The sequence below is a fragment of the Polyodon spathula genome, chromosome 31, assembly GCF_017654505.1.
Source record: "Polyodon spathula isolate WHYD16114869_AA chromosome 31, ASM1765450v1, whole genome shotgun sequence".
In the NCBI taxonomy this organism is placed as follows: domain Eukaryota; kingdom Metazoa; phylum Chordata; class Actinopteri; order Acipenseriformes; family Polyodontidae; genus Polyodon; species Polyodon spathula.
The window spans coordinates 6,996,938-7,011,105 of record NC_054564.1 but is presented as its reverse complement, the minus strand read 5'-3'; the positions used below and the strand labels follow the sequence as shown (position 1 = coordinate 7,011,105).

The window sequence follows — 14,168 nt, the reverse complement described above, 5'->3', positions numbered from 1 at the left end:
CCTTGTGTCCAGGAGCCGCCCTCAAAGTGGTGAGGCGGGTCCTCCAAGGCCAGGCACTGGAGTGTGCCTGCAGGGCTATCTGAAAGATGGAGTCTGTTAGTATTTGGGTGAGACAAGACAAAGAGCATGAGCTGTGAAAGAACAGGGTGGCCGGTGGTCCCCTCGACTTCCCTTTTAACTAAAGGCATGAGTAACTGCGGCTGACTTGAGTCCGGGGAAGTGAGACTCACTACCCCCCTCCCCGAGGAGGAGACTGATGCAGAGGCAACGTGAAAATTAAAATACAGAAGAGGAGGAGGAGGAGGAAAAAGCAAAACGCAAGAGACAGAACAAAGACTGTGATGTGGTTTAAACAGGCAGACAGCTTCGATAGGCAGGAGAGAAATAGGACAGCTGCCCTAGCTTCTGCCCCCGAACTCCACTTTAAAGTTAACATATCACTTGAATAGAACTATAGAACACCCGGCTTGATATTAATGCCAATTAGTATTTGTTGACGTGAGACCTAATAAGTTAATTCAATCAGCTGTTAGTGCAGGCGTTACTGGCAATGCTGCCCGAGGGGTTAGCTATGTTCAGTATTTCTTTTGTTCCTGCAATTGTCTTTCTTGAGATGAAAAGGCAGCAGTGTTGAAATCCTGCTGCGACAATCAAAGCACTACTGGCGCATCTGCTTTAAACAGCAGCTGTCTAAATACCGAGCCCTTCGTTTAATTGCTGTTTACATGCTGTATCCATGGGGTGTGATTGACAGAAACAGTTGGAGACTGGGTGCATGACTGCCGCCGCGCTGGCTGTGTCTCAAGGAAGACTAAGCAAGGAAGGGACTGCGCTATTTCATTACACAATTCATTCGTTTTATTTTGAACGGATTGGTTAATTGAGCCCTCAGTGCTTGTCTTAATCTCTAGAAGTGTATCCAATTAACCAGATATCTTTCTACACTTTTGAATGGCTTTCCTCTCGCCAGTGTCCTCCCTTGCAGGTACCTCTTGCTACATAACAAGCAGGTACATGTGTTCATGTATGGGGTGCACCCATGTACTGCATGAGATTGTATGCAGTTTTTGAAAAGATATGAAAATCTTTAAAGAGCGACTTGGCGCAAGGAAACTAAATGATGTCTGTGTGTGTGTGTGTGTGTGTGTGTGTGTGTGTGTGTGTGTGCGCGCGCGCGAAGGAGTGCACACAACAAGGATTTTGCAGAATTTAACAAGTTTCTTTTATTGATTCTAATAATCAAACAGTCACACTTTTACAGCTTAATCACTACCATGGGCCACAATAATGAGGCCAATAATTAAAAAGAGAAATGAAAGTGCTTGTACCAGGAGAGCCACTTGGGGACCCCTATTTAAAAGAGGTTTAAAGCACCCCTGCAACGCTCTGACCCTAGCGGATGTATTGCTTATTTACAATGGAAAATCGCATTCACTGGAAAAGCCATATGATCTAAAAAAACAGCTTGTTTACAATGCCGTCCCAGGAGGAAGGCAGGAGCGAGTTACAGTTACACACAAGCATGCAGAAAGCACACAGTGTCACAATCCAGGTATTACTGTATTCACTTCGCATCATAAGGCTGGTTCAAGTAATCATGAAAGTGACACTGTGGATCTGAGTTCTGTTGGTAGTTTATTCCAGTCCGAAGGGGGAACAAAAGCAAAAGCAGAAGCTGGCACTTTGAAATATTTATGTAAGAAATACATCAGGAAATGCCAACACTGAACAAATGGAGTGTTTCTTCTATCCACTGCTGTCAACGGCTTTTCTTTTCACATTGAGGAAAGTGAAGCCTGTTTGTCATGCCACCTCACCTTACATTGACAGATATTAAGAACTCACAAGGGGTCCCAATGCCTCCTGCACAGGGAGTGCTTTTATTATACAACAGTAAGAAGACACTTTTACACTAAACATGAGACAATAACTTGTGCTGTAAGGCCTTGACCACTCTCTATAATTTAATTACATTTTTTTTTTTTTTGTAGAACTATTCGCATTTCTACAGCTTGGTTTATTGAAAAACCAATGCAATAAAGAAAACTCAATCTCGATCGCTCTGTCGTAATTATTATTTCCAAGTAAAAAAAAATATATATATATATATTGCTACACGCAGAAAGCATTTTAAAGCAAAAGAAACAAACAAAAAGAATTGCTTTCCAGTTTAAATATGAAGGGCAACATAAAGCAGGGAACAAATCTACTGAAATTGGACACTTTTAACCCTAACCCTAACCCCAACCCTACAGTCTAGAAGCTTCTCCCTTGAAATGTTAATGATTTTCAGATCGAGAAAGCAGGACCAGTGGATATTGTTTTTGGCTCTTCGATTGCAGTCTAACATTATGAACCATTGACTGTCTGTGCCAATTTAAAGCAGCTGCAAGCATCTGTGAAACCAATGAAAGCAATCATGTAGACACAGCTATGATTTTGCTGTTGTCACGATCGCTAGTGTATAGGTTATTTTGTAAATGTACCACCTTGAAAGCAGTTGTAAGTGCTTGTACCAATTATTAGTACATGCTTCTTTCACAAAATAGCAATCTTTAAGAGATCTGTGTGTGTGTGTGTGTGTGTGTGTGTGTGTGTGTGTGTGTGTGTGTGTGTGTGTGTGTGTGTGTGTGTGTGTGTGTGTGTGTGTGTGTGTGCGTGTGTGTGTGTGTGCGCGTGTGTGTCTGTGCTTTGAGTGCACAATGATCTGGAGACAAATTAAAAAGGTAAGAAAGCCAGCAAATATTTCTTTACATCCAATTTACCATTCCAGCCCATAAATTAGCTTGGAGATAGGTGGAGAGGCTGGCCATAGCGAAGCCGTGGACAGGGGGACGGGATAGCTGCCCTCCCCATTAGACAAAGCCAAAAACAGCAGGAGGAGGCTGGGGAGCTGGAGGCAAACTCTGGCGCACAGTGGGGACGTAATGGATCGAGGTAAGGTACAAATCCTTTTCTTGCCCATCATTGGACGCATCATTTATTGAAGGACAAATAAGATACGAGCTATTCGATTGACGAGTTGATCTGGTATTGGAACAGTCTTGACATTTACGCGATTTGATCTAAGGTTAAAGTGAATTCCCTGCCGGAATCATCGCTTTGCTTAACTGATGGATTCTGACAATCCTAAAGTTTTTGTAATGGCACATCACGACAAAACTGTGTGATCTGTGAACCAATAACGCCGCCTGACTGGTGGAAAAAAAAACTGTAAAAAACAAACCTGTGACTTTTGTGAAATGTGCCCATTTATTTTTGTTTAGAGCAAAACCTGCTGTGCTTTGTGGTTTAAATTAGTTTTTAAACGAGGTATCATTCTACCAATGGTAACCTCATCTCATTATAGCTGCCTTTCTCCAAACATTGTGCTACCATGTCCCCTTAGTGTGATACAGAGCTACTGCAGGATTAGCACACTCCACTCCCTTTGCAGTTTCTTAGAGAAGCACACTGCAAACTGTTTCAGCAATTATTCCTCATACCAATAGGAATACCTGAAACACATGTATGTCAGGCTCAGTGGTGTGCTGGTGTGAGTGATTCATTGAGCTTAATCAGTAAAGCTCACTGAAGTGCAGTAACATCACCAGTGTACACAGCCAGTACAGGTCCAGTTCCCCTGGAGATAACATTGTAAGAAGCTCTGCTCTCCTTCGCCCTTACACTGGGCTCCCCTGGGGTGAGGCAACGACCTGATCTGGAAACCTCAACCTGCAAGCAGAGAAATCCTGTCGGCAGCCACAGACTTGCATTTCTATTCCTTGAGGCTGCTAGCGGGGGAAAAAAAAATCTATTCTTTTAAATAACAACTGCAAATTCATACTGAATTGTGACTGAATCCCATAGGAACAACACCTGAATATCTTCTGCACTTCCTCTGAGTTCCAAAGCAATTCATTTTGAGATAACCAGTTCCCTGGTGGGCGAGTAAGAGGGTATACATGTGATGTTAGGTTGAGAGTTTACAGTTAGGGGTAGGGTTAGGGATAGCGTTAGGGTTACATCATGCAAAACGATTTACAGGTTAAGTACACTGTACCTATGCATAATAACATTGTAATGATGTGTTAGTACACATGTAATTGCTAAGTGACAGCTATGTAAATACACAGTAATTAGAGACACTGTAAAGTGTTATCGTCGTTTCACCTTTGAGCTCCCCCAGGTCTATTGTCTTGCCCAGCTGCTCTAGCAGGTCCGCCCGCGCTGCGTTCTTCTTGTGCTTCTTGCCATCGTAGTGCTGCTGTGCCATGCCCGGGTTGTTGAACCAGGCGTTGCAGAGCTGGCAGTACCGATCAGAGTCTCGCCGCTGCCGGGGTGAAGTGACCGCCGGCATGATCTCTGGGGTCTTCACCGGACTGGGGGGCACCTCTGTGAAACAAAACAACACCCTTTTCAAAGCAGGTATGTCTGGGGTCACTGGACATATTGTCTTGGTTATTTATTTACTGATTAAAAAAAAATATATATATTTCTTTATATATATAATTTTCTTTTTAAATCAAACCATAAAGGTCAAATGCAGAACAAAACAAAAAAGTGGGAAAAAAATGGAAAACCAGTTTATGAATAAGTAAGAGTGGGGGCTCTCAAAATCAAAAGGAAACGTTAGCATATACACAGTTCTGCATGCGCAACACTCTTCTTGGTGGAAGAAGCAGCTGGCCAAGCAGTCACTTTCCATGCACTGGCATGATGTCATTTAGCAGCGCTTCTCTGTCAGCTGCAGAGTGTAACCAAGTACAGTTTATGCGTATCTCAATCAGCTATGTACAACGGTCTTATATTGCCTTACTTTAACAATACAGGCAGATAAGTAATCTAAGTAGTGGTGCAGTCCTAAATCGGAAGGCATAAAATACAGATGTTCTTACACAAGAATCATGACACAATTTTATTTGCATAGTGAACTTCTAGAAAGTATTTCCACAAAGTGTCTTCTGCATCCTGTCATCGATCACGAGACAGCGTTGCACGATAAAGCAAAGAACATTTCTAAACAACTGAGGCAGCAGAAAATTCATTTGGGGAAAAAAAAAAAAAAAAAAATGCTGTGTACCCTACCTAATGAATACAATTCCATTAAAAAAATGACATGGTTTGTTTTGTTGCAGAAACCCATGTATTCGAAATCTGCAGCATGACTAATCAGATGAGTCTAAGTGCCATTTCTTATTTCAATCTGAATACTTCATTAATACATTATGATTCCCTCAGGGCACACTGAAGGTCCTCTCCCTCTCCCTATTTCATTTTTGCCTTTGCTTTTATTATTCATCATGCAGCTAGCCCGTTAGGATCATCCCATGTATACAGATACAGTACATATCATGACCTGCATACTGCCATGCACATCGCATCATGACATCGGTGTATAGCCACACCCCTACTGGACAGACAGACGCACTGTTTAATGATCTACTTTTACCTGCAGCTGAGGATTTTCAGACCAGGCACTACACTGCCTCTGCAGATTACCTTTAGGTCAAACAAATATTGCAGTTGTGCAGCCTTTTGGCAGGTGTTGAAGTCTACCATTATTAAATATTGCAGGCTATATCAAAGTTGCAGTACAGATGTGCAAATGGTAATAGTTGATATAAGAATGCTTATAGAGACTAAAGAGTTAAGCCTCTTTTGAAAATACACAGAACTGGTAAGCTGGTGACTAAACCGATGTATGAATGTGGGCTTGACAATAACCAGGCACTGTGTAGAGAAACAATACAGACTGGCCCCCGGGAGCTTCCATGGCAACACACAGCCACAACTATGGAGAGCGTTATAGTTACCGCGCTTGACATTCCAATTATTATATTCTACATTAGTCAATTACACCCACAGGTAGAATCACATGAGCGGAGTGTCTTCGATCCTGTGGTTTCTATTCGAATGAAAAGGACGAGGGGAGCCTAGCTGTTTGCTTGGCTCACTTTCTACACAATGCACAATTTAAATCTGAGAAACTGGACATGAGAACTGCGTGTTGCCATTGTGGCAGCGATTTAAAAAAAACCAAACAGAACAAGAGAAAATAAATTCCGTTTGTTTTCAAGGGATTCTTCTTCTTGGATATAGTTAGAAAGGTTTCCAAATCCCTTGTTTTCAAGCATTTTGGTGTAAAGCTTGAGAAGAGACAGCCTGCATTGCGCCAATTCCTAATTGCTGCTCTGTTAATCTGCCTGCCTTTATGACCTTGCTGTTCTTGACTTGGTTTCTGTGAAGCTGATACTGAGATCTCACCCAGCACAGTATGTCTCTATAGTTATTTGGCTGGGGGATTTCCATTAACTAGCGTTATTTTTTTTATCCCCGAAGCTGGTGCAAGTACCTGATAAATATCTCAAACTTTTCTGCAGTATTTTTGCATGGTAATTTTGCAGTTTTCCCCTCATGGTTATGCTATGCATTCACCAAGGTATACCCTGGCTTGGCATGCTTATTAATATGCTTTCCCCTACTCAATATTCTTTACAATCTATGCTTCACCATGCTGTCATTGTGCTTTATTTGCCATGGGAAACTTTTACAATGGGAATGTGAATGACAAAATATACCACTTGTCAGGTAATTTGGGGTATTACACTGGTATTAAAGCAGCTTCCCTATGCTAGTGGTTTATCCCATTATATGCCTTAGGGTTATAGTGAGTTTCTTACTGTTATCGTTTTAAATGTGGATGAGCTAATTAATATCATCATTTTCCGTTACAGTTGACTGCTAGCTGTGCTGCCTGGAATGATCTAGTTTAATTGCGTTTTTTTTTTTAAATGGCCTCTTTTCAAAGATGGGCGATGTGTTTAATGGTTATTTCAGATATGAAAATAGATTAACTTAATGTGGTGAATGACATGACCAGCCCTCTCCTACCAGCGAAACCTGCAGAAATAACTGATGTGGGCTACAGTTTTCTGAAGTTAGCATTCGAGCATGATGAATCTAGGGTGACACTAACACTGTCTCTAATTACTGTTTATTTACATAGTAGTTACACAGTAAATACATGCGTACTTACACACCACTACAATGCCATTAAGTTTACTTAATGTGTATCTCTTTTTTGCACAATATAAATACACTATTGTATCAGAGAAGGTTTAGGTTCAGGATTAGGGTGGTTAGGGTTGAACTTTGAGTTAAGTTTACAGTCAGGTTTAGGGGTAGGGTTAGGGTTATATCATGAAAAAATGTACACATGAAGTGCATTGAAACTATGCACAATAACACTGTAAGCACACATGTATTTACTAGGTAACTTATATGTAAATGCACAGTAATTAGAGACACTTCATGTAAAGTCTTATTGAATTCCACCAATGCTATATAACTACATATATACAGACAGAGAGTAGGTCGGGGTGAGCTGATAGGTTACATGGTCATGTGATTTGAATGGAATGCGCAGGGCTGCTGGCCCTGGCAAGTAGGATCCTCCAGGCAAGCTCAAAGCCCAGAACCAAGACCCATTGGGAATGATTGCAAACACCACAAGCATACAGAAATCGGTTTGCATTTCATTACACTCTTAACAAATCAAAAAACCTTACCCTTTTAATATGATTCCAATTAACACAAAGTCCTTGTTTACGAAAGGGTCGCTTGATTTATAAAGCTACTCAATGTTAATCTGAAAGGGTCGGTTTTATTTATTCACGCAACTTTCTCTGTTGAGAAATGCACCCGAGAACAAAGCCCCCTTTTTCCAAGCAAAAGGTTTCTTGTGATATTTTATGAACTAGGTCAGAGCCTCAGCACAGCTTGAGTTGCAAGCTGTGTAGAACATTTTCTGCGGAGAGTTTTAAACTTTAAAAAAACATTGAAAGGGCGCATTTGAAAATGTTTAATCCCAGGGCATTAAAATGACCAGGCCCCAGGGCACCACTCCCCTTTATAGATAATGTTACTCCCCCTAGTCTTCCCCTAGTCTGCCAAAATAAAAACAGAAATATGCAGTTCTGTGAAGTGAAATTCATTCAGGAAACTCCTGCGATATATTATTTATTAAAGCACTGACTAGACGACACTACTATATATATATATATATATATATATATATATATATATATATATATATATATATATATATATATATATATATATATATATATACTACATTCCATGGCCTTTATCAGCTCACAGATAAATGGAGTGGCTGGCCGTTCGTCCTAATAAAGCAGCCAGGCAATGAACAGTAGTGTGCAAATATATTGACACACCCCATTGCTTCTGCTGTTTTGCTACATTGTGCATAAGAAATCAAACCACGGGAACTGAAAATGTGTGATTATCTAATTTAACTGATGACTTTAACAGACCGGCCGTGGAATTCATTTAAAATAGTAAGAGAAAAGGAACACATAGACACACATGGTAAACTGCAGGAGACTTTTAGAAGTTGTTTAAGATGCCTAATTAAAGCACAAAGCGGTCTAACATTTTCACACACACGTGCCTATTGTTTCTATATCCCTGATTACTGATCACAAATTCTCACACCCGGAGGTATTCATGCAAGTAAGCTTATAAAGGTTTTGAGGTGTTCTAATACGTTTGCACACGACTGTATGCAACAATGTGTGCAGGCTGACAGCCACCACTATTATATACCCATCGCCAACTACAGACAAATGAATCTCAATACTGTTCCTCTTCTTCACAGGCAGAAACCAAGAAAAATGCATGCTTCCTACCAGCATGCACTGAGGCAGCAGTGCTTCGTACACTTGTTTTTTTTTTTAATCCTCAGATTGGTTGCACTCAGCTAGGTGGGTCACAAGCTGCTGCAGTGGCATTTTTCTTTTTCCCCACTTGCTCTACCGTTCTGGTCTTGCCCACCATTGCGTGCCACCCTTCAGGCATTTCACTTATCAAGTGTAGACATGCAGAGAGCATACAGCACAGCTTTATAATCATAGTTTGGTGCAGTTGTTGTGAATTATAATGTGTAGGGCAGTGGTACTCAGCTCTGACCCTCGAGATCCAATCCAGGTTTTAACTCCAAGCAGGTTCTAATGTAGCTGTTAAGAAGCAATAAACTAATTTAGGACCTGGTTGGAATAAAGACCAGGACTGGATCTCGATGGGTTGAGTTTCACTGGCGTAGGGTGTAAGAGATGTCATTTCAAACACGTCTCTTATTAAGAGCTCAGCTTCATTTTGCAGTACTCTCACTCAAGCTGCATGAGATGACATCTCGTGTACAGTAAGAGACCCCCTGCACACAATGTGCTAACTTGTACATTCACTGTGCACCTGATACCTGCAGCACAGGCCATGAATCTAGAGCTAATCAGCCTGTCACGAGTAAACTACCCCACAAGATAAAAATCCCATTATTAGATATTAAACATGGTAGATGGGTTGGTAGACCATTCACTGTATTCATTTATGATTTACTAATGTAATCAATATGTTTACGAATGGTTACAAGGGTCATTACTCAGAATCACAATATTTTAACTGGGGATGCCGCAGTATAATTCTGGCTTCCAATACTGATAGTCTTTGTCATGCTTTCTATGTGTGAGATTTGACCTTCAATTTCTGTGGGTGCGCTGCAGCGCTACATGCATTACAGAACATCTATAGCACTGCGGTGCAATTATAATCATATTATATAGCTACGTGATACACATGGGGTATGAGGCAATAATGTGTCTGCTTTGGATATTTAAGAGATAAAACATTCCCTGGTTTCGGTTGTCTGATAATAATTTTCCCTGAGGGCAAATTTAAGAATGAGGTATAATTGTACAGCAAAAATTGTGTTTCTATTTGCTTTTCACCCAAAACAGACAGTACTGCTTACTAAAAATAGTCTTTTAAGAATAATAATCTAATCTGAACCACCCACAGGGAATCCTGCAGAATACAAATAATATCATGCAAAACAGGCAGGAAATAAAATGTATCCAAGCTGTCAATCAGATGCTCACAATGCACCTGGTCACTCCTGGATTAACCCTTCTATTGCCAAACTCTACAGACGTGAGTTTAAATAAGACTGAGCAAAGGTAAATAATAACTCTTAGAGTTAAAAACTGCTTACAATAACAATCTGAAAGAAAAGAGCTTCCAAAGTGAATTTAACTCGTCACATAACTAAAAAATGTGCATCAGATGTAAATGATACAAAGTATATCTCTAAGAAGTTTCCACTGTGTTGCATTGTAAAGCATTTCTCTGGTTCCCAAGCTAAGCAAACATGTCCCAGAGTTCCAACAGGGGAACCCCTGAAGATTCTGTGCTAAGTAAAGACCCCAGCGAGTCAGCACTGTTTAATATTGACTCAGCTCCAGCAAGAACAACAGGGCCTTGCTGGCAGCCACAGAATGCGAGAAGCTTAATGCCACCTCACTAACCCTTCTTATGAAAAAATCAATAATACAATCCTGGAGACGCCACGAACACATCCAGAATTTATCTTTCTGACATCTCCTGTTCACTACAACTACATCACTGTCTGACTCTCTGGGAAACCAAACTACACACAAGCAAACACGCAGGAGATATTTATCGAGTTACATCAAAACATATTCTGAAAACCTAAGTTTTTAAAAAAGCTATCTTTTTTATATATTATAGGTACTCTATCAAAACTTGAATTCTTAATAAAACAATTCACCGAGATTGAAGAAGAATGCAATTAATAGTGATACATATGACTTCCACGTAGTTTGGCGAGACTGAAAAATAATTTTAAGTGAAAGTGATTCTAACAGCTTTGATGTAAAAAGAAAGATTATTTTAACCAATACGTGACAATTAAATAAACTTAGGTAAACTTCCAGATACACTGCAGCGAGAAAGTCCGAGACAGTAACACTTCTTCATTTTTCTTAAACCATGGCTATTGGCACTTTAGGGCAGCGGTCTCCAACCCTGGTCCTGGAGTGCTACTGGGGCTGCTGGTTTTTGTTTCAACCCAGTTCTCAGTTACTTAATTACACCAGTTATTGGCTTAGTCAAGATTAACAGGTGTTCCAGATCTAGCCACCGTTGATGTAAAGGCACCTAGAAAACCTGCAGGATAGGGGCTCTCCAGGACCAGGGCTGGAGACCCCTGCTTTAGGGCAAATTAAATATTATCAGATCCTTATCAAGATTGCTTCTTTTTCCCTTGTTCAGCCATTTACAATTACAGCACTCTTTCTACACTTATTAACCATAGTTTATCCTGGTTTACCATGTTTATTGATATGCTTTCCCATACCTCGCTATCCTTTACCTAAGGGGTGTCCAATCACAGTCCTGGAGGGCCATTCCTCTTCAGGGTTTAACAGGTAAAATGAGATAATTAACAACTTCAGGGTATGGATCAGGGCTTCTCAAACTCAGTCCTGGGGACCCCCTGTGTCTGCTGGTTTACATTCCAACCAAGCTCTCAATTACTGAACTAGACCCTTCATTGAACTGATAATTTGCTCAATTAGACCTGTTTACTTGTTTTCAGCTCTTGAACAGTTTGCATATTTCAAGTTAGCTGTACTATTTGATAAAAGTAACTTGAACTGCAACTGTTTAAGAGCTGAACACAAGTAAAAAGGTCTAATTAAGCAAATTATCAGTTCAGTGAAGGGTCTAGTTCAGTAACTGGGAGCTTGGTTGGAACGAGTTTGAGAAGCTCTGATCTAGATGGAGGTTTCATTGGTTCAATTAAACAGGAACAGGGTTGGAACAAAGCTCAGGAGTGGAATAGCCTGACTTTGGCTATCCCTGCTTTACCATGCTTTCACTATGCTTTATTACACTTTGCTGTGCTTTTACTATGGTAAACTTTCAGATGTTTTATTTCCACACGTGTTATAAAAACGTCTTCAATGATTTTGTACTGCCAGCAGTAAGCAGCAGTAGAGCCTCGCTCCACTGGAACACTGTAACCAAGGCATTGCTTGCGTGACGTCACTATAAAAGCAGATGGAGAAACACACAACCCAACGCATAGACTTATAATAAAGTCAAGCCATTTGCTGAAATCAGCGATCAGGGACGGCAGCTTCCTCAAACCAACAGGGAAGATGTCCACTGTGACTGTGTGATTGATGGCTTTGTCTTCCTTTTCTCACTTGGGTCTTTCGCAACTTTTGTTTCAGAACGATAGCCACAGATGGCCTGTCTAATGAGTGTATCCATCAGAGAAAGCGGAGTGCACAAAGCAAACATAAGGGAAGGGAAAAAAGTTTTTAACAGAAGCAATTGAAACTTGGTTAAAAAACAAAGATATTGGGCATGCAGATTTTCGTACAGTTTATGTGATGATCTCTTTGCTATAGTATTTTGTTAACCAGTCACACCTTTCTTTTTTTTAACAGAAATACACATTTCAGTTTGTGGGGAGCTGGCTTGGCACAGTTTCCCTTATAAGAGTTCACCCTGGTGGTCTGCATGGTATTTCTGCAGTTCTCACATGCTTTTCCCATGGTTATACTATGCATTTAGCATACCTTGCCATGTTTTTTTTTTTTTAATATGCTTTATCATACCTCTCGGGGCTTTACAGTGCTTCCCTATCCTTTAACATGCTTTTACTTTGCTGTAATACACTTTGCTATGCTTCTACAATAGTAAACTTTAATAAGGGTTGGTACACATGTTCCTCTCTACAGCTATATGTTAGATTGGTGCGTACAGATTCACCTTTAGAGACCCTATTTCGATCTTGAGACCCATATTACAGTATTAGTGTAAACAGTTAGGTTTATTACACTGACTGTAATCTTTATAAATCAGGGCTTCTCAAACTCGGTCCCGGGGAGCCCCTGTGGCTGCTGGTTTTTATTCCAACTGAGCTCTCAGTTACTTAACTAGACCCTTCACTGAACTGATAATTTGCTTAATTAGAACTTTTTACTTGTTTTCAGCTCTTAAACAGTTGCAGTTCAAGTTACTTATCAAAATGTTACAGCTTATTTAAAATATGCAAAACTGTTCAAGAGCTGAAAACAAGTAAACAGGTCTAATTAAGCAAATTATCAGTTCAATGAAGGGTATAGTTAAGTAATTGAGAGCTTAGCTGGAATGAAAACCAGCAGCCACAGGGGGTCCCTAGGACCGAGTCTGAGAAGCCCTGGCTTAAATATTTGTAAACATGGAGGCCTTACTGTCAGCTGGAATGGTTTTGCCAATACCACGCATACAGATGCAACACAGAAAGACTGAAAAGCAAAAGGCAGGCTATTTTTAAAATGACCTTTTGTAGTAAACATACCATAATGCTTTATGTGTGGCCATAACCCTAGGGGGTGTGTGTGGGGGGGGGGTCTACTGAACCCCCCCCCGAGCAACGTCTCAAATCCAGTGACATCACCATGCTGCACATCACAGGCTACACGAAGTAAACAAAAAAACTGCCTTCTACCAAAACAAAACACAGAATCACACAAATATAAAGACAAGAAAAACATTCGACTTTCTAATCAGAGCCATCTGTGAAAGCAGCTTCTAAACATATTTACTGCAACATACAGGGCCCCCATACTCTTCACTGTGCAATCTTCCTTAGGGCCAGTAATTATCCAGCTAAGACTGCTTCTTAAAATTAATTTGTTTTGAAAGCTCTGCGCCATTGTTTTTTTTTTTTTGCTTCAAAGCCTGTCAGGATGTTTCAAACGAAAGGTTCCAAAAGAACCCCCCCTCAAAGTGGAGAGCAAACAGAGCCTGCGGCTACAGCGCCCTATGCAGCCTGGCGAAATGATTCTGCACTCCCCAGTGTAAGTTTGCTTTCTTTGGTTTCAGACTTCAACTACGGCCAAACATTTTGCATCACCCTATACAATGAACTCATTTTGCTTCATGAAGTCGAATGAAACCTGCTGAATAATGTTACGTTAACATATGGAATTATACACCGCTTTGTGGTTTCCCAATATGCTTAACGAAAAAAAAACTGACAAAAAATGTAAAAAAATGGTGACATGAAATACTGTACTATTATTATACAGTATCATTTTGTAGTTTCTTTGATTAGACAATGTTAAAATATCTAAATTGTGTTCAAATAGTTGTTTTAAAAAAAAAAAAAAATCCTAAAATTCTAGGTGATGGAAAACGTTTGGCCCCCCTGCACTCTGCCAGGGAAATGGTCGAACGTTGCATAGAACAAGCAAGCAAGGACACAGCCAGAACATGCAATGCAAGACTCCGTTTGCTGTCCGGTCAGTCATTGC

The 14,168-nt window shown here is 40.4% G+C and overlaps 1 protein-coding gene across 1 annotated transcript in view; it reads right to left on the bottom strand.

Annotated features, from left to right (window-relative positions):
- The window catches only part of LOC121303075 (zinc finger matrin-type protein 4-like), a 65,060-nt gene that overhangs the window by 11,051 nt on the left and 39,841 nt on the right, over positions 1 to 14,168 (bottom strand). Inside the window, exon 5 of the mRNA XM_041233493.1 lies at positions 4,153 to 4,374. Coding sequence (XP_041089427.1) covers positions 4,153 to 4,374 — 222 coding nt within the window. The remainder of the gene's footprint in view (positions 1 to 4,152; positions 4,375 to 14,168) is intronic.